The following is a 24,027-nucleotide window of genomic DNA, read 5'->3' as shown; positions in this document are numbered from 1 at the left end:
AAAATAAAACCGGTACTCATGTGTGTGAATTTCACCCTACAGTTCAAGTTTGCATTCAAGAGAAATATTAATGAAAACCGGCCACGCGTGCCTACCGATGACGAAACTACCATTTTTTTGTGCGTGAAAATTATAAACATTCTATTTTTTTTTTTTTTTCATACAATGATATTTTTCACATTTGGATTAAATCGCACAATAACACGGCATATTATAATGTCCAAGGTTGCAGTTCATATGTGTGCAAAATTCATGTTGAGCTACTATAACTTGGATTGCTTCTTTTGATATCACAAAAAAAAATCTTCAACGAGGCTGTGCCTGGTGCATAGAGGTGCTTATATGTACAAAAAAAAACTCCTCAAAGAGAGCAGGTTACAGGGTTTTAGTGTTTGTAGTCGGCGGTTTTGTTGAAATTCTGTGAAATAATGGTTATTGAAATTTTACGAAACAAAATATACCAATTTTTTTTAAAGAAATGATAGCGGTTTTATTGAGTCAAGAAGGATAACACAATCTTTTAGGATAACAACAGTAAAATCAAGAGCTTTAATCAAACGGAAAAAGAAAAATGAAGCTCGCAACTATAAATTACAACTGATATACCTACTTCATCATTAATTCCTTCTCGTACAAAGTCGAACCAACTCTTCAATCGAATCCAGCTCTTGGCTCTTTTTCGATGCCGGGACTTAAAAGAATTGCATTTAGCAGCAATGTTATTAGTTATTACAATACAAGGATTTATTATTATTGAGTGTATCAGATACACCATCCTGATATTACTGCAAGCTAATTTGCACGCTTAATTTATTGATTCTTTCCCTGTACGAATTCGAAGTTGCACCAACTCATCAACCAGCCCCTCTATCTCTCGATCCTCTCTTTTTCCGATGTTGTCTCTGAGTTCCATTGCCTTTCTTCTCACAACCTCCCCAATATTGTTTTCCATCACATCTTTGATCACCTTTGCTACCTCTTCTCGTTGCAAACCTCCTCCTCTTCCTGTTTTCTTGACCTCCACACCAACACCCAGCTCCTCTACTAGTCTGGCGTTATATGGCTGGTCAAGATGCATAGGCATGGCTATAATTGGAACACCGAACTTCATGCTCTCCAGTACAGAGCTCCATCCACAGTGGCTCAGAAATCCACCGACGCTAGAATTCTGCAATATCTTTGTTTGTGGTGCCCAACCCTCCACTATCATTCCCCTCTCTCCCACCCTCTCTACAAACCCTTTTGGCAATACCTCTTCAGCCCTAGTTATTTTCTCTTCCATAGGAAACCTAACAACCCAAATGAAACTCACTTTGCTAAGCTCTAACCCATGAGCTATCTCTTCTATTTCCTCCTTGGATAAAAAGTACTCACTCCCAAGGGAAATGTACACAACCGAAGATGTTTCCCGTTTGTTCAGCCATTTGATGATGTGATCTGTTTCTTCATCTTTGTCTTCTTGATCCTTAGTAGGGTCGTGGAGCAGTGGACCAAGAAGCAGAATCTTGCTGTCCATTAACTCATAGAGGTAATCAACATATTTTCCTTCAATCTCCCTGAATGTCTTTAACAAAATGAGGTCACAAGAGCGACCAGTGGTAATAGGGAATTGCAGTGGAGGGACTCTGTCATCCTTTCTATTGTCATTTGATGAAGCTGGCGGCATCATACTATTGAACTTACTAATCTCGTAATCGCGAAGATAGATTGCGGGAAACGGAAACCGGACACTAGGGCCCTTGAAGAGACGATGGAAAAGAAATGATACCGAAACAGCGCTGAAGATGAAAAATTGGATGGTGGGAATATTTTGATCCAAACCTAGAGACAGTGCCCATGGGACAACAAAATCATATATGAGAAAATCAGGGTTTAGGGTTTTGAGGATGTTGGAAAAGTAAGGGCTTGCCATTTGCAAAGCCTTTTTTAGGGTGGGCATGAGGTGGGGTGGGAGGCCATTGGTGGTGTGGTAGTGAGGTGCCAGTTCTGGAAATACATCGTGTGGAAGATGTAGTTCAACAAATTCAATGCAATGATTGTATCTTTCAGGAAGTTTTGGCTTGACGGAGTTGAGAATTACAGGCGTCGAACAAAAAAAGATATGAAAATTTCTCTCGCTGAGCTTCTTGGCTAGCTCGAGGAAGGGAGAGATGTGGCCGTGAGCTAACCAAGGAAGCATAACAACACTCATGATACTATTTCCATGCCTAGAATCCATTTGGAAGTCTGTATCTTGAAGTTGTTAATTGGTGGTATATATAGTACTATTCACGTAGTGATGGATTAAATGCCAAAATATAAAGAGGACTCATAATAATAAATGGAAAACTAACCAAAAGCTTCAAAAAAAGTTTTTCTTTTAATCATCAGGACAAAAGTTTTTTAAAATGCCAATGCTACCCTTCAAACATCTGTACAAAATTGGTCCAGTATTCAGCAAAGTTCACGTGGTCTTCATCAAAGAATACATCCAAAAGAAGAAAAAGGAGGACTGACACTTTCAGATAACATTTGCATGCAAAAGATAAGGTGGCAAACATTGCAACAACCAAGCCAAAATGGATTCACATGACCCTTATTAAAGCAAAGACAAGTCAACCAGCTTTGAGAAACAGTGTACTGTCACTATTCAAAAAGTTGTAAATAATTGAAACGTTATTCTGTCTTAATTTTTGTATATAAGGGAGCTTTTCCTCCCATGCAGAAATAACCTTAACACCTTAACACCTTAACATCTCAACACACCTCAACACCAGATACACACCATATATACTTCAATCCTTATACACTCAAGCATCTGAAACCTTCCTAGCATCCTTTGTAAACACTTCTCTTTGTAAACATTCTATATATCAATAAAAGTTCAAGTGTATAGATTCAAGCAATCTCCAAGTCTTGAGTAAGTTTTCTTTTCTTTCGTGGTTAAGGTTGAGCAATCTTTATTTGCACCAAGAATCAAGTTTTATGTCTTTGCAATACTAATCAAAAGTCCTTGCACTAGTGTTTTGGGGCGCATACAGACGGCAGAGAAAAACAAATACAATATAATATAATATAAAAAAGTATGAAATTTAATCCAAAGAAAAAGCAAACAAACAAAATATCCATAAATCGAGTCATACCTTAGTTAGAGGATTAAAAACTTCAAAACCACCATCCATCAATAGAAAAGCTTGTTTTCTCTATTAGAGCTATTAGGGTTTTGGTCGAAATGAACGTAGGATAAATAAAGGGTGATGCTAGGGTTTAATTATAGTATGTGGGTCTATTGATAAATTTGATTTTTATTATTAATTTGATTTTGTACTTAATAGTAATTATGCAAGAGGGTAAAATAGACAATTAATATTTAAAATTGAGTGATGTTATTCCCACCTCATTGTCTTATCTTTTCACCCACCTTTTATTGAATATTTTAATTACAAATTTGTTCATTTGTAAAATGACTGATAAGGACATTAATTATCATCTTTTGCGTTAAAAAAAGGGTTGGGTTGCACACTCAGTCTATCTTAAACCCTAACTCATATTTCCATCTCTTTTCATATAGAGAAAGCATAAAAAAATATATAAAAAATAAATAAAAATAAAAAAAGGATTTAGATGACTTTTTCGTTGAAGAAGTAGAAGATGACGCTTCTATGGAAGAGGTAGAAGATTACGTTTCTATTGAAGAGCTAAAAGAATAATTTTGTATGTGGATCTTTTGCATTTGCCACACCGTATATATGTCATCGAAGTTTTCCTTTTGAATTTGGATACCTCTGTGTTTTCCAATTGAATTTGCATACTTGTGACTTCAAGATTTGGGCAATATCCTTATTTTTATTGCTTATTTGAATTTGGCTAACATATGTTGAGAAACACAAAACTCACTTACGAAAATCTTTAAGCAAATCAAACAATTCTTTCCTTTTTTTTTATTGTTTCATTGTTATGTGCATTTTAGAACGCTTGGAATGAATCAGCAGCACCCTGGCACGAGAGCTAGTTGAAATACCACGTCTGTGATGCATTATGAAAATTATATGTTGTTTTATAATTTCATATGCATGCATATTTTAAAGGTTATTTTGGGAATAATAGTGGATGGGAAAATAGCATTTTAATTTTTTAACTTGTTAAGGTGGGAATGATTATAACATGGGTGGAGAAATAAGACAATAGGATGGGTCTAGTAGCTCTCTTAAAATTTAAGTTGGGTGTAAAAAGAGGTTAGATGGGTTTAAATAAAATTTCTCTTCCTGATTTTGTCTGATTTTGTATTTATAATCCTTGTATGAAAAAAAGTAAATGTTTCATGTACCCCGAGTCAATGACTTGTTTATATTGTACTTTACACTTTATCAATAAAATCATCTATTCTAAACTGTCTACATGGTATCACTTATTTAGGTCTCTCTTGGAGTATTTTTTTTTTCCCATTACCGACTCTCCCCCTAGACACTATTTCTTGTCGTCCCCCTTCTATGGCTCACGAAAACGCCTCATCCTCTACCTCTACTAGTTCTTTTCTCTCGGGCATGAATGTGGCTTACTATCTTAAACTCACCGAGTCCATTTATCTTCTATGGACTTGTTAGATGAAGATGTTCTTGGTTGGCCATGATTTTTTTCCTTATGTTAATCGCTCGAACCCAGCTCCTACCGCTACTTTCTCTGCCAAACATAATCCTGCCTATGTATGTTGAACAAACAAGATCACCTTGTGTGTAGTTATCTTACTTTTACCCTCTATGAGTCCATCCTCTCTCTAGTTTTCGGCAAACCCTCTTCAAAGGTAATATGGGATTGTCTCTATGAGCACTTCTCACAAGCCTCTAATGCAAATGCTAGAAATCTTCAATTTCAGTTACTTGATATTTCAAAGAACACTCGTACTATTTCTAAGTATCTCTAACATGTTAAATCTATCTCCGATAATCTTGAAGCTATCAATCGCCCCGTCTTAAATGAGGACTTAGTGACTACTGTTTTGAAAAGGCTTGGTGGGGACTATTTTATATTTATCACGGTTATGATGAATTTTCCCCTTCCCACGTTCACTGACCTGCGTTGCAGACTTCCTTCCTTCGAGGCCCAGAACTAATCTTCTGCTGCTTATGCCCAAAGCTCTGTTTATCTCTCACTCATCCCCTACTGATGTTGTTTAGGCCCAACCTCCTACCGTGGGCCCTCATCAAGTGATGCTTCTGCTCATCAGGCCCACTACGTGGACCATCCTCCTCACCGTCCATACAGGCCCTATCCGGGATTATTGTGGTAGTTGATAGGATTTTTACCACCTACAAAAGTAGGGATAAAACATTTAAAATTGCTTGCAAGAGCACAAGGTAATTGTAGTATAGTCGGCTCTAGCAAGACCGTTCTCCACATGAATTGAATGAATAATTTGTATTTAAACTAATTCTTAATTAACTATTTGAAAACAAAGTTTGAAAAAGGGTGATTTTATGACCAAAAATATTAAAAACGAATTTAATTAAAAACAATTAAATAATTGGCAAAGTAAAGAAAGCAAAAGAAAATGATTTTGGAAAGTTTGGAAAGTAATTTAAACACTAGGGTTCCGCTGTCACCACTAACAATCCTATGCAATTTTACCAATTACTTATTAATTTCCACTTACATGCTTTGAAGGTTAGGTTTTCCTAATACATGTTTTTCCTCGTGATATTTAAGTGAAAACGTATATCTAACATTGCAACCCATCTGTGATGTTCAAATCAAATATAAACATGCAAAACTCATTAAGCCTTGTGAAAAACCTTTGAAAAACCATGCAACCCTTAAGAGCGTGATGTTAGCCTTAAGTGAACTTACAATTACTAATCACAGGAAGCCCTCCTCAATTTCAAGGTGATGTTGCAACAGAAATTGTATCAAATTAGTTGTCTAAATGCTCTAATGGTTGCGAATCACTAAGACAATTAGATAGTTTAAACACGGTGATTAATAATTCAAAGCAAGCATGCATCCATTCATAAGAAAATTAATAAAATCACATATTCATGTTAAGGCTCATGGCCTCGCTCTAGCAAAAGGATTAGTTACACATAATCATAATAAAAACTAAAGAAAATATCATTAACTAGAACAATGATTGAAAACACCTTGTGGGTAAAAAGTCTAAAACTCTCCAAAATAGTGCGTAGTAAACCCTAAGGGCTAAAAAACCTTATTTATACTACCACAAATTAAAACCCTTCCTAGAAAAGACTTCTAAAAACTCGGAAACATAATAAAATAAGATAATTAGGAAATACATTCATATTTTAACTTTGGGAAATCTGCCCAGCCACAAAGAATCCCACGTTTCTGGATCTTCAAAGCTCCAAAACATGCCCAAAATGACTTGAATTAAATCTTGAGATGTTCCGAACATAATTGCAGAAGGCCTCGAACCCAAAAGACATCATCTTTGACAGCACTGCGCGCTGCTCCTTTATTTCATTGCCATAAAATAACTGCTTGGTAGAAAAATCCGAAACTTTAAAACTAACAAGTTGAAAGACTCATGAACATTCTCCAATTAGAATCATTCCAAAATTCATCTGTTTGAATACTTTTTGCTCAAGAGGAAGTCGAATGTCCTACATTGGAAATATAATTCAAAGTATCAAAATTCACCAAAAATAGCCAATAAATTATAACTAAGATTAGGGTAAAATATATAATATAATATGAACTCATCAGTAGTCATGATTTTGGCCGTGGCTTTGGTCGTGGCCATGTGGTGGTTATATCTGTGGTGGTCGATGTGGCTGAAACTTGAATCCTTGGGGTCCTCCACCTGTTCAAGCTACTCCCAGTATTCTTGGTGCTCCATTGGCATATTGGTACAATTATTATAATTCCCCGGATCACCATGTCATGGCTTGTCTTCATCAGTCTCATACTTCATTCGCTGGGTTTATGGCTTATTTTATTGAAGGGGTGTGGCAAAGAGAGAAAGAGAGAGATAAATAAATACTTGAGGAATCCTATGTGTCATTCTTCATGCCTTGTGCCTTTATTTATAGTAAACAAGATATGTTTCTTTATCTTGTAAGTAATACAATTATAAAGAGATATGATCTTCTAGCATCTTAAATACAATCTACTGGTGATTTACACAATCACACATGTGTCATAATTAATATCACAACACAATAATCTTAATTAGTCTCTCCTTTTTTTGTAGGCTTCTATGTCGCAAAAAAAGGATGAGTAGCACACCAACATCTTGCAATAGCAACCAGACATGCATTGTAGTAGCTGACACCTAATCCAAATGTGTCTCTAGAGTTGCTGATGGACATGGTTGGACAACGGAAAGGCTAAAAGATCTGTGACCTAGGAGGGGTCTCGTTCGAGACCTCGGAGGATCTTCTTTATCTAGCTTTCAACCTGCAAATGGAGCTTGTTCCAGACTGCAACAGTTAGAGATGGGCTTAGAAGACATAGGCCAGTGAGAAGAAGCTTGGGAAGAAGCTGTGTGCCAGCGAGAGAATGACTTTCGGCAGTACATTCGAGAGATGGCCAAGCAATGTTTGCATCTGTCATTCTCATGCCCAATCCTCCAAGTGACCTATAGCCGCCATCCCAGCAACAACCCTAGGAGTCATTAGTTTAGTATATTTTCTATACGTACATTTGTATGAATATTTCAGTTTTAGTATAATTAAATAATTTTTGTATATTGTAATTCTTTTGAGATTATATAATTAAAACTAAACAATATTTAAAATATAATTTGAATTACTAATTTAAAAAACTTAAAATGTTTGCCCAACGAATACTTTTCATTGAGCATGTATTTTCTATTTTTGCCTAACAAAGAGCATGTATTTTGTTTTTTTTTTCTTTAAATTCCTTGCCCAACGACAATTTCGCCAGCCAAAATATTATTCTTACTTTTTATTTTTCAAAAATACAACTTTGCCCGACGAAATAGTGGAAAATTCATTGATAAGTTGTTTGATTTTCGTCGTTTAGGATACTATTCTAGCTCAGCAATGAGTTCTAGTAACAAAATAATATCGTCGGGCAAAGTTGGTCAACACCTTGGCTCAACAAAACTATTGTCAGTAATTTCGTTGGGGGAACAATTTTTGCCCAACGGAGTTTTAATTATTGTCGGACAAACAGTTGTTCGACGACTTTTGTCTGACTAATATTGCAAGACGAGTCTTCATTGGGCAAAGCCTTAAGCGATGAAACCTTATTTAACTAGATGAAATATTTTCATCCGAAAAGGCTTTTTTTTTTTTTTTTGGTAGTGGTCAAACGGATATAGTAAACTACATCACATAATGTTAAACCATATATCCTATAAAAAAATAAGGGTAAAAAATCTACTGCTTGGTCATAAGCTATCCATTTTTATCAAACACTGTTAATTCTAACGAAAAAAGGTCTTGTGAGGCTCAATCGACCTATTCACTTTGAAGTAGACAACATTGCCTACATAAAGAGAGTAGGCAAATCTCAATTGTTTACACCTAGTGATGCAAGTTGGTTTGAAATTTTCGCATTGGTCATTAACAATTTTTAAAAATATTGGATGAAAATTGGAGTAATGCATATAGAAATTATAAAATTCTGAATTTTCACCCAAATTTTTTTGAAATGTTGCAAATTTATACCGAGGATTTTTTTTTTTTGAAATATTTCATTTTTAAATAATTTTTAATATAATGTATTTAGTAATTAACTTGTGTCTTTTAATTCGTTCATCTTAGTTTTGAATACAATTCATTCATAGTTTTGATATTTGATCATACACTTATAAATCTTTAAAGTATGACACTACAACATTAATTGAATTTACTAACAATTATATATATATATATATATATATATATATCAAATAGTAAAAAGGAATGACAAATTGCATATACAGAAAAAGTTCGAGCATGTTGTAGGCATAATTTACTGAACAATTATGAAGGCCAGAAAGAAAGAGGGTGCGACATAAAGAGAGAAGGAGAGAGATGTGTAATTGTGGGTGTGTGTTATTCCACCCCATTGTGCCTTTATTTATAGTAGTGGGGAAGGTTAATTCCTTACCCTTTAGGATTACAACTCTTAATAGGTAATCTACTCCTAATAGGAATGTAAGATACATTCCCATATCTACTATGATTTACAGAATCACATTCTTATTCTAAATATAACTGCAACACTCCCCCTTGAGTGTGTAAATACTCAACAAACCATCGCATCAGATTCTTCAGCAGATAAGGTAAAATAGTTGATGAAGTCATCGGCCCAACGTGTGACATTCCACATCGCCCAGGGGAGTGATCCTTATATGTATATTCTCATCCCTTTGGGAGCTCACTGGCTTCGGGTTCCGTAGGAACTCCGAAGTTAAGCGAGAAGGAGGCTAGAGCAATCCCATGATGAGTGACCCACTGGGAAGTTGCTGGTGAGTTCCCAAAAAACAAAACCGTGAGGGAATGGTAAGCCCAAAGCGGACAATATTGTGCTATGGTGGTTGAGCGGGCCCGGGAAATGTTCTGCCCCGGACCGGGATGTGACACAACGGGTGATCAATTTACTTTGAAGTATGCATTTGTAAAAACTCACTAAAACCTTGCTATGGTAAAACACAAGGGATGGGCAAAACCCATAGACTAAGGAGAAAAGTAAGAAAAATATGCATAATGTCTAAAACGCTCGTCAAACTAGACGAAGGTAGTGAACTCAATGGAGTATGATCATCCCGGGATGGGTGCCTCATTAAAACCTAGTTAGGTATCAAAAACCCAATGGGAAAAATGCTTTTAATCGTAGGGAAAAATGGTACATTAAGATCATGTGAGTATGCTTCAAGATACTCCCCCTGAGTTAGACATAACTTCTAAATAAAAGAACTACAAGTAATTCAACTCAGATAATTTACGAATACCGATTCCTTAGACGAGCTTCTGAAATGTAGACTTTGTTGGAAATGTGCCCTAAAACCAATCATATGATGATACTTTACGGACATTTCAAACTAATGTAGTTTAAATGTAAAGGGCAAAGATTATTGTTTGAGCCGTCTCATATAAATGTTATATGCTTAAACGATAAGTCCAAGGAATATGTGATTGGAAGAATGCGATCTAAAGAAGTTAGATTCATGAGACCATTCTTTCGTTGACACATCCTAAACGTTCCTGATCATAGGATTGTCAATTGGGCATTGACAGTCCGTTAAGATCAGTACGTGCTATGTCTTCTCTCAGGGAGAGTGACTAGTCTCGAGTTATTGGTGTGTGTGACATCAAGGCAAGTACGTAGGTGCTCAATAGAGAATGAGTTCACTGAACACGATCAACGAAGAGTTCTCATATTCATGTCACATGAGAACTCATGGTTGGGATAATGCAAATTAGTCTTTTGACCTGAGGCATCACAGTTGTCTTGTGGTTAGGTCCTTAATCTTTGATTATGTCAAAGTCACTCCATCAGGAGGGTGTCCACGGCATCGTTGGGGTTAAGCCACTTAGCCATGGAGGCAAGTGAATGCGCAACAAGGGATCTCTAACCTTCAAACTGTTTGAGGGAGAATACTCTATGATATGATTTAGAATCTCTGGCCAGAGTATGAATGAGATGTTGGAATGTGTTCCAGATCACATTCAAGGTAATCATATAAGCACAAGACTCACATTGGATAGTAGACATGAATAAACTATCAAACCAAACAATGTGGTCAAGAGTATTGTATTAGAGAAAGACCGTATTGCATTTGTAATCCTAAAACTGAATAGGTTCTCCACCTCTTCTGATTAGCTTGGGTAACCATGACATGCTGCTAGGCGTCAACCATGGTTTGTGGAAGCCCTAAAAGTGTATTATCACTAACGGGAGAATTGAAAGTAAGTTCCAATTCACAATCGATTTGAAAGAGTTTGAATCGCCCACTGCCTCGCTAAAAGGAACCTAATGGATCGTACACCGTGTAAGGTAAAGATTGAAGATTCAACGGAGATGAGTAAGAATAATTAAATGGTTTAATTATTTATGGCAAGGATTGATTAATATGTTAATTAATCAAACGAATAAGTTCGTTAAAGACCTCGGGATAGTTTTGGACCTTAAGGCCCAATGGGCTTCGAACGTCAAGACCATTGACTTAAGTTGTATGACAACTTAATGAATAATGATTCACAAAGGCCCAAATAGCCCAATAAATCCCCTTAAATTCGGCCATTTAGAGGAGGGTAGTGAACTTGGCTTAATTGCAAGTTTGCCACTCCATTGTGAGGTGGTATAAAGACATCTTTATAGCCATTTCATCTTTAGGGTTTTCTAAGGAGTAAAGATGAGAACAAACTCTCCTTTCTCTCTAGAAATGGCCGGCCACCTTGAGGAAAAACATCTAGCAATCTTACTTCCTCAAGGTCACTCATTTCTTCTCCAATCTTACCTTGGTGTGGAGACTTAGAGGTTCTCAATTTTGGGAACTTGGAGAAACCTTTTCATTCATCCAAATCCATGGATCTAAGATGCAAGGAATGAAGGCCCTCTCTTTGGGTGATTAGCCTTTGCTTATGCAAAGAGGAATCTACAAAGGTATTGATTTCTCAACTCACTCTGTTTTTTAGTTGAGTCTTGGTTCACCTATCTACTAGGCTTTGAAGTTCATGGGTTAAGTTTTGTTTTTGAGTGCATATAAACATGATTCCGCCTTTTAATTGTTAATTGCATGTTGTTGATGTTGCTCAAATGAACTTGTTTTTCACAAATCTTCCTTCAGACTTGGGCAATGACTTGGTGAAGAGATCGACCAAGTTGTCTTGGGAACGGATTGCATGACTTCAATCTCCTGATGCTTTCCTGATGTAGATGTAGGCGCAATATGTCTTGGCGTTGACTTCGTTCATGTATCATGGCTTGGTCAAGTTAATACATGTGGTATAATCTTCATGGATCGTCATTGGGACTCAACGATGGATGAAAACACAGCAAGTACTTCAAAATTCTCAATAAGAACTTTTAACCATGTCTCACTTGTGGCATAGTGAAGCGAGGTGAGTCTTGGAACGATTCGAAGATTTCGCAACTAAGGTCATATCATGGACCTCCAAGATATTGCGATATCCCTAACGGTAAAGACATAACCATTTGGGGATTTTGCCCTGTGTGGGTTTGATAAGTAACTAGCGTCAGCATAATAAACAAGGCAAGCATCATTCCAAGGATCAAGGGGGTTGGATCCGCTAAGATGCGTTAGGATTTGCCCATGTAGTACCTTCAGGGTACGTCTTTAATACCAATTCAGTGGTTACGTGTAGGCGCGGTGCTGCATCTTTACCAAGATCAACAGCGAATAAGACGTCTTGTCTAAATACAATGAGCTAAGTACAACGTAGCGCAAAGTTGGACTTTAGATATGGAATTTTGGATTCCATAACCTCTTAAAGAGTCTCATTTGCATATAACGTATGGACGATCAAAGGTATACTCAAAAGTAACACATTCGATGTGTAGTTCGACTGGTAGACCAAAATACCGTCAGAACAATGCTTAAACTTCAGGTCAAAGCATATACAAGTTTTCCCAAGATCTTTCATCTCAAATTCCATCTTCAGGTGCGAGGCAATTTTCTCAAGCTCTTCCGGAGTCTTAGTGAAATTCGTGTCAACGACATAAACTGTAACTTTAGCAATTTGGAATAAGACTTCATAGTTTAACACTTAAGGGAATAATTCATCCCTGACTGATTAAATAATCACGTAGATGGGTATACCACATCCGTCAGATTTTTAATCCATAAGTGAACGCCTCAAAACAAGTTAAGAGGGTGTTTCGTGGTTTTGGAACTATTTGAACCAGTCCATGTAATTCTTCGGGAACTTACATGTAAATCTCCGTATCTATATCCACATGGAGAAAACACTAACCATATTTCATAATGTTGCTATTAATCACAGGACGTTTGAGAGAAACCTTGCGCCGTAAGGCGTGCATCATATTGCACTATTTCATTCATCTCATAACGTTTCTTTTCCCACTTGTAACACAACAAGGTTACCTTGGGCTGTGTAGGAACGACAAGTCCAATACACACTTTGGTAAGAAATTTAACCTGGATTGTAACTTTAGTTGTCTAATCAGTTCTACATTGTCACTTAATCAACGGAACACAGTTTGATATCGTCGCTTTTCATTTATGTCGGTAGCTACCATATAAGTGAAAACATCATCGATGTTAATCTCATTTCAATTCCATTTAGCTCATCCAAACTAGTATACTGGACCAAGAACTTTAAATCTCAGGAGAAATCTGGATTAATCTCATGAGATGGAAATGATTTGAGACAGCGATCGAGTTTAAATTCATTTTTGTGCCATGCTTTCCTTTTCTAGGGAAGTGAATCCTACGAACCAAGTGATATGTCATGCTCTAGGCCAAGACAGATTGATTAGCTATCCGTCGGTGTACCGAACTATCCAACAGGGGCGTCCAAACCGTCCAACAAGGGCGGCACAATCTCTAGGGATGTTGACTCGACGTCCGTTAAGTACGTCTATCCTTGCAGGCATGTTTATAGCTGGTATATGATCTCATCACTTTAGCTAGATCAGAGGAATGCGTATAGAGCAACATTTTGAAAACTAGAATTCATTGCACTTGCTTATCACACTTGTGCGGTATGGGGACCGAGATGAGACATAGTGGGTAACGTCCACGTAACTTCTCACCGTTCTACAAGAACGTTAACGTTCTTATCTCCCCCTAGCAGTAAAGAGATCGCATGCAAGAGCTCTAAGAAAGCTAGTGTGAAGGAGAATCATGATCGACAAAAGATACACATCCTTTTTTGAGGACCCATGGTGGTACGTTGCAGCGGCGCAACTTAGCACATGGAATGCACATCCAAATGTGTAAATACGAAAATCGTCAGGTTCGTACCCAGTAACCAACTGTAATGTCATATAGGTTGGGTGGGAATGGGCCTCAAGGCGGACCAACATAACTATGTACAAGGATTGCATAGCCCTAGGCAGAAACCAAAAACTTAGTACGTTTACCAAAATTTAGGCTATCATTTAAATTGCGCTTTATGATCACTAGGCCAAGCTCTTTAGGGTGAACATGGGAATTCAATGTTCAATTATAAACCCAAAATACATGCAATACTTTATCGAAAACCGTCGATATAAACTCTCCGGCATTATCCAGTCTCCCGAACCTTAAGGGATAAGTAAGGTGGTGAACCCTTAATCGGCCATGAGGTTTAGCAGTAATGTGTGTGGACAAACATGTGACCAGTTTGTCGATTCATCAACCAAAACCATAAGTATTTATATGGTCCACATTTTGGTTGGATTAGTCCACATATATTCCTTTGAATCCATTGTGAAAAGAGAGTCGTATCGTATCTTTGCGAGGAATGATATGGAAAATCAATTTCCTTAATGAGCATGCTTGGCAAAGTGTGCTTGTAGGCAGAATATCCTTACTTCAGATAAGGAGATGCATTGTAGCATCATTGTTCGACCTAAGTGTCCTAAAAGGTCATGCTAAAGCAAGTAAACTGCTCAATCACCAGGCTCCAGGCCAGCCACATATGGTGTATTCCCAGTTGGGAGACAACCCATTGGCCACAAATAAAAGCTTCAGACTCATTTTTGGAGGTGGTGCAAAGATATTTCACTATATTTTCTTCAGTGGTTTCATTTATGATCATTGTCATCTCGAATATCCTTAAAAACTCAACGTCAGGGAGAATTTAAGGTCCCTTAAATGGTGATTCGGTACCATTCATACAACGAGGAGCGTGCCAATGCTTTTAATCAAGTTGGATAGACCTGAAGTCGTTGTTAGAGATGTGATATAGGTGTAAAGTTAGTATGCGTAGTACGCATTCATCCAGACAACTAACTTTCCTACATTCCAACCTAATCACGTGTTTAATTGAATCGGTCACATGTATTAAGAAACATGATCCAATTAACTCATATTTGAGGACAATATCAGTAAGATTATCCATAAGTAAAACATACACCAAACTTGAATCCAAGAACGTAGAAAAATGTTCACAAAGTAAATGGTTTACTAAGGGGATTCGGCCAACAAGGCCATCTATGTCAAAATTTGGCTCTTCCAACGGTGTTTCATGGAGGAAAAATTAGTCTCACATATTGACTACTAGAATGGTACTCCTCAACAACATTGGTAGGGGCATGAACAGGTGCATAACCAATGATCTATTCCATCAAGACAGAAGAAGATTTTGCAAGGTTAAGGTTTGGGAATATTATCCCTTATTCTTGAAGTTTTAGGTCTTAAGTGCCAAGGATCACGCTTCGGGCATGATGCCACACCTTAGCAGGCCCTGATTCTACCATATGTTTGTGGTAGTAATTGGATCCGAGAATGTGGTAAACTTCCGCTTTCTACATTGTTGCTTCAGGGGTGAGTTAGAAACATAGAAGGACAAGAAAAATATTCTCCAGTCAAAATTCGATCGGATTTATAAACTTCAGAATTGTACTCATTCATGGACGTAATCATGGTGTGCTTCAGGCAATGTCTTTCATGATTAAACTGTCCGTAAGAGCAAGCCAAAGAGCCATGTAATCCTCGTTCGGGAGGTATTTCCATTTGTAATGCTTTGGGTATAAGTCTACGAATGAAGATCATGGCGGAGGCTTATTCAGCTCTTCCATGTCATTGTTGGCTTCAATGGTTTCTCAGCTACTTTAATAGTCAAGTGGAGATTCACGTCTTGTACCCCACATAAAGTGGTTTTTATTAGAAATGTCCAAATCAGGAAAATCGAACTTGTTACGGTACGACAATCCACTGAATAAAGGGAACAAGATTGTGATTGGTGTTATGGGAATGAATTATCCATAAGCATCAAAGTTAGAACATTCGAGTTCTAAGACATGGTTTTCATGAAAAAAAACGTCGGCCTTTCATGGGTGTATTGTTTTATGAAAACTTCGGTTTTCAAAGGCACTAAATTTGAAACTACAGGTTCAATTTAGTTTCTGAACGTTTAGTTCATAAAAGAGAGGGTCCTACAAGAACACAGAATGCAATATGTTGATTTAAGTGTAATGGATTTGAGGTTCTTCGGGAACTCAAGTGTGAGCGCTTCGGGACTACGAAAGGATGTCAACGGTTCAAAGAATAAAAATAAATTATTGAATCGTTAATGTTCAAAAATGATCTTCAGGTCAATAATTTTGGATTCGTTATCAAATTAATGGACTGTAGGTCACTTTTAATTAATTCAATAAATCGGGCCATACGGGTTGATTATAGAAGCAAAATAATATTAAAATAATATTATTAGATCGAAAATATAGCATAGCCCAAAGAAGGGCTGGGTGCCGTGAGCAAAAGAGCTTGGGTTGCCTGCATGAGAGCAGCCCACTGGTCGACAGAGACAAAGGCCTTAGCAATAAGCTGCTAGGTTAAATGGGCCGAGAGAGGGGCATAGGTTCAGGCTCAACGAAAAGCTGGCCTGGGTTGGGTCTGATAAGCCCAGCCGAAGCTGGGCTTTTATGTTTTGGGTCCAAGGCAACCTAAGCCCAGCAGCCAAAGCTTCTGGCAAGCAAGCTGAGACTGGAGCGAAGCCCAGTGAGTTCACGGGCCTAGGGACAAGGGACAATGGGCCAAAATCTGCTGGTTTTTTTTACTTAGGGACTGCAGTCCCTATAAACAGAGGTAGGCCGAAAGGCCTAGTAGTCTAAGTCAGCACAGCAAGGCCCTAGGGCTGCTGCTGTGGGGTCCAAGGTGTCCGCGGTGGTGGTACTGCAAGTGCCCATATATTTTTTTCGATATAATTAGGGTTTGAAAACCCTAAATTGCTTCTAATTTAGTTTATATAATTTGACTCACAAATTCCACATAACAATTTAATTGTGCGATGTATGAAACAAATATATATATTGAAAAATATATGAACATATACAATAGATATATATCGGAAGGAAAATGTAAACATAGGGAGGTTCATGCATCATGGGGAATGTTTTCATGCTTCGTGGACGTTTCAAATATCTTTCTTTATTTTAAGCATACCTGATTAGCAGAAAACGACAAAAGCCTTTGAATTTGTAGAAGATCATTGGAGTTGTATCACGTTCAACAAAGAAAAAATAAATTGAATCAATAGCATGTAGATCAATTCAATAAAATAATAAATTAATTATAAAAAGAATAATTAAAACGTAATACTCCCTTGATTGAAGAATTAACCTTCTTTAGCGCAGCGTCAAAAGCGTGCTGATAACGTGTTATAGGCATAATTTACTGAACAATTATGGAGGCCAGAAAGAGAGAGAGGGTGCGGTATAGAGAGAGAATGAGAGAGATGTGTAATTGTGAGTGTGTGTTATTCCACCTCATTGTGCCTTTATTTATAATAGTATGAAAGGTTAATTTCTTACCCTTTAAGATTACAACTCTTAATAGGTAATTTACTCCTAATAGGAATGTAAGATACATTCTCATATCTAGTAAGATTTACACAATTACATTCCTATTCTAAATATGATCGCAACAGAACATATATTGTTTTCAATTTTTTATTATTATTGTTTTAATTGGACTCCAGAGGGAAGAGACTGACCAAAGGAGGACCTGGTCGGGGACACAGGAGGTTGGAAAAGTTTTCAGCTTATATATTAATGTTATTATTATTATTATTATTATTATTATTATTATTATTATTATTATTATTATTATATTTTAATACCTGATTGGGAGGATATATTAAAATTTAAGGTTAAAAAAGAGTTTATGGAATGAACTTAGCTATATACGAAGAAAACCCAGTTTGATTTTTCCAAAACAACATCTTCAACAACATTTTGAGTACAATAATACAATTACATAGTTTTGTTCTAAGTACACTAAAAATTACACCACATAATCAAAATTCCAATTACAATACAAATTGTTAGTCAATAATCAAACACTCAATTTGTGTACAACTTATCCTAGCACATTGTTTGTTATCCAAAAGACTAATTCTCTAAATCATGGATGAATATCCAATGTAATTCAAGGAAACTCCCTCTTTTGTTACAACGATGACATTACACAACAATTGATACCACATCCACATGGAGTAAATACATAATTGGATCTGGAAATCCAGTTTATCCAATACAAAATAAATAAATAAATAAATAAAAAAAGATGTATAGTATAATCCTTTCAAATTAAACTGATTCTCCCCTGGGTACGTAAATTATTTTAATGTGGTGCGTCCATATTCCGCCTCTGCTGAAGAGAGCGAAACGGTTTTCTGTCGTTTTGTCCGCCAAGAAATCAAAGAACCGCCCAAGAATACACAATACCCAGTAGTCGAACGGCGAGTGATAGGGCAACCTGCCCAATCAGAATCACAAAACGCAGTTAACTTGGTCTGGTTGTCAGAACGAAATAATAAACCTTGACCTGGAGTAGCCTTCAAATAACGAACAATACGAAGCGCATCATCCATATGAGATATCCTTGGCTCGTGCATAAAACAGCTTAGAACATGCACAGAATAGGTGATATCCGGCCGAGTGATAGTGAGATATATTAACCGACCTACTAATCGTCGATACTTTTCAGGATCCTTGAGAAGTTCTCCTTTATCAGATAATTTTGTGTCATCCATAGGAAAAGCAATGGGTCGTGCTCCCAAAAAACCATAGTCCTTGAGAATCTCTAATGCATACTTGCGTTGAGAAATATAAATCCCTTGTTTGGAACGAGAAACCTCAATACCCAAAAAATATTTTAAATCACCAAGGTCTTTTATCCGAAAATGATCACGGAGAAAAGACTTCAGAGAATTAATGGCACTAGCATCATTGCCTGTAATCACAATATCATCCACATAAATGAGCAAAGCTGTGAAAGAAATACCAGACTTTTTAGTGAACAATGAATAGTCAGCTTTGGATTGTTGAAAACCGGCTGAAATGATGGCACTAGTGAATTTGGCAAACCATTGGCGAGAAGCCTGCTTAAGACCATAAAGTGACTTGTGAAGGCGACACACAAGATTCTCCCCCTGTCGCCGAAGACCAGGAGGAGGAGACATATAGATTTCTTCATGTAAGTCACCATGTAAGAAAGCATTATTAACATCAAGTTGATGAAGAGACCAAGACTGACTAGCAGCAAGAGCAAGAAGACAACGCACCGTAATCATCTTAGCAGTAGGAGAAAAAGTGTCATGATAATCAATACCTTCAGCCTGAGTGAAGCCTTTAGCAACCAAACGAGCTTTGTAGCGGTCAATAGAGCCATCGGAATTGTGCTTGAGTTTGTACACCCACTTACAACCAATGGGAATTTTGCCAGGGGGCAAGGAAGTTAAAGTCCAAGTATCATTAGCATGTAAAGCTTGAAGCTCCTCAGTCATAGCACGTTGCCAATTTGGGTCAGTGGCAGCCTCGGCAAAGGAGGAAGGCTCCACAGTCCGACTGACAGAGTTAATGTAAGAAAAATGCCTGGGAGAGTAACGGTGATAAGAGAGAAAATTACAAAGTGGATATCGCGTACCTTGTGTAGAACCGGGTTGCGAAGTCGAAGATGGGTGGGATGGCAGAATCACCTGCGAGCAAACGTAGTCTTTTAAATAGGATGGAGGTTTATGGGCACGGGAAGAGGTGCGGGGAAGGGGAGGATTGGTAGGTAGTGGGGGGGTAGGGATGTCCGTGGGTAAAAAGGTGAAAGGTAAGGAAGTAGCGGGGGGGGGGGGGGGGGGTGGGGAAGGAGGGGATGCCGAGAGGGCAGGGGCATGGGGAGGAACGGGTAATGGGGCAGCAAGGGAATCTGTGGGAGGCGTGGAAGGGGAGGAAGGTGGAGGAGGGTGAGGCGTCGGGGCAGGAAGGGGTGGGTTATATGTAAAGTCCAGAGGGGGTGGGATGGGTAGGGTAGGCGAAGAGGATGGGATAGGAGGGTGAGAAACGGCATAAGGGAAAGTAGTTTCGTGAAAGATGACGTCTCGACTAGTGAAAATGCGGTGATTGTCGAGATCGTAAAGGGTATAGGCCTTTTGTCCATGAGGATAACCGAGAAAAATGCAACGATGAGCCCGAGGAGAAAATTTGGTGGTGGGAGTGACAGAGGTGGCATATGCCAGACAACCAAAGACGCGGAAGTGGTCATAAGATGGGGTTTTCGAAAAGAGAACCTCAAATGGGGATTTATGATGGAGAAGACGGGTAGGGAGACGATTGATGAGATAAGTAGCGGTAAGAACACATTCCCCCCAAAACTTGATAGGAAGATGGGATTGAAAACGAAGGGCGCGAACGGTTTCAAGAAGATGACGATGTTTTCTTTCAACAACGCCATTTTGTTGGGGGGTATAAACACAAAAAGTTTGTAAAAGCACCCCATGATCAGAGAAAAAACTACGAAGAGATAAAAATTCACCACCATTGTCAGTACGAATGCATTGGATGGTAGTGCGGAATTGGGTAGTGACATAAGCAAAAAAATCCTTAATTAATTGTTGAGTGTCGGATTTATGTTTCATGAGGAAGACCCACGTAAAGCGAGAAAAATCATCCACAATGGTTAAGAAATAATGAGCACCAGAAAGAGAAGAAGATTGACGATTCGGGCCCCAAATATCACAATGAATTAAAGCAAAAGGGAAAGTGGATGAAATTGAACTCAAAAGAAAAGGTTGACGAGTTTGTTTTGCCAACGGACAAACATCACAAATATGACTAGAATCAAAAGTGCAATTAAGAGAGCTAGATGCTAAAGCTTGTAAACGAGTGGAGGATGGGTGACCAAGACGCCTATGCCAGAGGGAGGAGGGGATGGTAATGATGTTGCAGAGAGGTTGACGGGTGGGGAGAGAAGAGGTAAGGGCCACAAGGTAATACAGATCGCCACGTCGCTTACCCACACCAATCATCGCCTTCGAAACCAAGTCCTGCAAAACACACCAAGAAGGAAAGAAGGTTATGGAACACGATAATCCATCTGTAAATTTACCAACCGATAAAAGGTCCACTCGGAAATTAGGGACACATAAAACATCCTTCAAAGTAACTGATGAATTTAAAGGAAGAGTGTCGGTAAAAGTAATGGGAGCGGAAGCACCACTAGGCAAAGAAACAGGCGGCAAATGTGAAGGAGAGCGATTAACCAAACATGAAGCAGAAGAAGTAATATGATCCGTAGCACCACTGTCAAGAATCCATTGACCATGACGAGAGGTGACAGGTAACAAACCTTGGGCAAAATCAGTAGTGAGCACGGCATTGGCCTGAGGAGGGGTGGTGGTGTCACGTAGAGCAGCTAGAACACAGGAGTGCTGCTCGGCAGAGAGGTCAGGCATGGCAAGCTGCAAGTCATGCAAAGTGGGCTGGGCCCCGTGCACTTGGTGGGTCGCTGGAGTAGAAGAGGAGGCGGGGGCCTGGGTGCCTTGCACGTGATGGGCCTGGGTGAAATTATGGGGCCGGGAAGCAGAAAACCGTGGCTGCCGGGGAGGACTGGAAGGTGCATGGCTGTGGGAAGAACTGGAAGCAGTGGCACAGCGCGGTGGTCGCCACGGTTGGCCATGGAGGGGATGGCCAACAGGATAGCCATGAAGTTTATGGCAGGTGTCTCGGGTATGATAATCAAAATTGCAGTAGGTGCAGTGGAGGGGAGGACGAGCAGAGGAGGGACAGGACGGGCCACGAACAGCCATGGGAACGGCAGAGAAAGCTGCCAAAAAAAAAAATTAGGGCTAGGGTTATAAACCTGCTCTGTATACCATGTAGAAAAAGGTATGTAGGCTAAAAAATATATTTGTTATTGATACGTGAATGTGGAAAAATGGAAGAGAATGCAAATGGAAGAGAATGCTTATTTTTTCATTATGTTTCTCTACAAGATTACAAGGATATATATACATGATACAAATGTGTAGGTAGGACAAGGTAGCCGTCCTAGTGTGTAGGTAGGACAAGGTAGGACGGCTGTAGGACGGCTGTAGGACGGCTAGTGTGTAGGTAGGACAAGGTAGGACGGCTGTAGGACGGCTTATTCTTCCAATAATAATATTATATACAATTACACAAGGACTCCAACCATATTCCTTATTTGTCTAACAAGGAAGGGAGAAATGTGGCCGTGGGCTAGCCATGGAAGCATAAGAATACTAATGCTTCTGTGCTGCTGAGAATAAACCATTTTCTTTCTAAATTTGACTCTTCTTTTGTGGTTATTCTTTTGACTAACAGAAGTGTTCTGATGATTTTACATTTTGATGTCACGGGGAGACACATATATATAGGGGATAGTGTGATCGAGAGGGGCCAAGATTACAAGAATTTTGAAATAATTGATAGAGTTTAGAAACTGTAGATGTTTCGTGTAAGCTGAAGATGCATACGACAAAGACACATCAAAGAAAAGAAGTTTAGTCAAACTTCTTTTTTATTTGTTGGTCTTAAGGATTACCTAATTACCTAAATGTCGGGTGAGTTTCAGAAACGACAAAGTAACTCCACAATAAAATCCTACCGTCCTGGCAGCTGATACATGAGTTGATCATTTTGATTTTTGATTTGGGTAATGCTAGTGAAATTAAAATTTTAAATTAAATTAAACAGTTTTGAATAAAAAATTATTTACAATAAAAATATACTATTTGCCGATGAGATATATGTATTTATTCATAGGAAAACTTTATTTGAAACCGTTGAATCTCTTTCTGCACTTAGCTTACTCTTTACACCCATATTGTTTTTAAGTAAACTTTCAATATCTCTTTAAACCTAAATTTATTGCCTAAATTATCCTCACAAACCGAATTCAATGATGTAAATTTATCTTTACATTCATTTAAAAAATAAAAAACCAAGATCAAATGAAAAGAGCGGGGAAACATGCGAAAACAATGATGCAAAGAATGTAGCTGTTGGTGGTTTGTCTAATTAGAATTTAGATTGCAAAGCAAAGACTAATATTATCAGTAAGATATTATACGAACGCAGACATGAGGAACTTAGCTAATCAATGATGTCTATTATCTAACTGTAACTCTCGAATTAAGTAGTAGCAGATTGATATGTAATCCAATAACAAAAGCAGGATGTTATGGTTGTATGTAAATTAAGAAGTAGAAGACTTTGGTAAATGGTGTCCAAAAAGAACAACAAATACTTGGTAAACTTATACAGCTAATAGTCAGAATATTAGTATATGGCATATAAATCAATAAATCAATAAATCAATAATTCAATAATTCAACTCTCACATAAAATTGTTGTAAAATCAACGGTATGTGTGCAGTGAAATAAATGAAATAAAACATAATATTTACGAGGTTCCTCTACAGTCAGTGTGACTGAAGTACGTCCTCGGAGTATCAATGGTGCTTTTATTTATAATTTGGAATAATAGGAGTACTAACATAACTCTATATATTCTCTCATATCTTCTTCCTCTATTTACATTCCTCCATAATTTCATCTCTTCTCTTTCCTCTACCTTCCTATTTCTTTCTTCCATATGCTTCTCCATTTATAGGTGAGGCTTTAGACAAAGGTGTAGTGGGATGAGTTGTAGAGTGGTAGTGGGATGAATTGTAGGGTGGTAGTAGGATGAGTTGTAGAGTGATGGCCATCCACATTCAATATGAATTACAACACTCCCCCTTGGATGGCCACAAGTTTTCGATTGACTCGTTAAAATCTTGATCTATTTTGGATGCTCCCCATGATGAGTATATGCCCTGATTTCAAATTTTTTAGGTTGATGCGTGTCAATGCAATACTTGAACTTTTGTGGGCTCATCGTTAATCATTCTGCTTCAATCTCTTGCATAGCAGAAGTGGTGTGCACAGCGACTCATCCATGCTTGGTAGCTTCAGTGTAAAGAGCCAACATCATATCAACTATTTTGGGGTATTTGCTGAGGAAATCCGAGACCTAACAATAGTTGAAGATGACTACTTGAGAGCAATGCTAGGTAAGCAATCAGGGAAAGGTCCCAGGCAGTTAGTTCCTGACTGGAAGTTTCATTTCATGTTCCGACTGATTGCTCTCTTTGTCCTTGTCTTGCAAGTAAGAGC

General features: G+C 38.1%; 1 protein-coding gene across 1 annotated transcript; it reads right to left on the bottom strand.

Moving 5' to 3' along the window:
- Window positions 1-805: 805 nt before the first annotated feature.
- Window positions 806-22,218, bottom strand: LOC137746570 (beta-D-glucosyl crocetin beta-1,6-glucosyltransferase-like). Its single transcript, XM_068486588.1, has 2 exons — window positions 22,076-22,218; window positions 806-2,152 (listed from the first exon to the last, which is right to left on the bottom strand). Exons 1-2 carry the CDS (start codon window positions 22,139-22,141, stop codon window positions 806-808), a joined length of 1,413 nt encoding a protein of 470 aa, XP_068342689.1. The 5' UTR covers window positions 22,142-22,218.
- Between the last annotated feature and the right edge of the window lie 1,809 nt (window positions 22,219-24,027).

The sequence above is a fragment of the Pyrus communis genome, chromosome 10, assembly GCF_963583255.1.
Source record: "Pyrus communis chromosome 10, drPyrComm1.1, whole genome shotgun sequence".
NCBI classification, from domain to species: domain Eukaryota; kingdom Viridiplantae; phylum Streptophyta; class Magnoliopsida; order Rosales; family Rosaceae; genus Pyrus; species Pyrus communis.
Note: the sequence above shows the minus strand (reverse complement) of the source record. Positions and strands in the feature narration are given on the sequence as shown.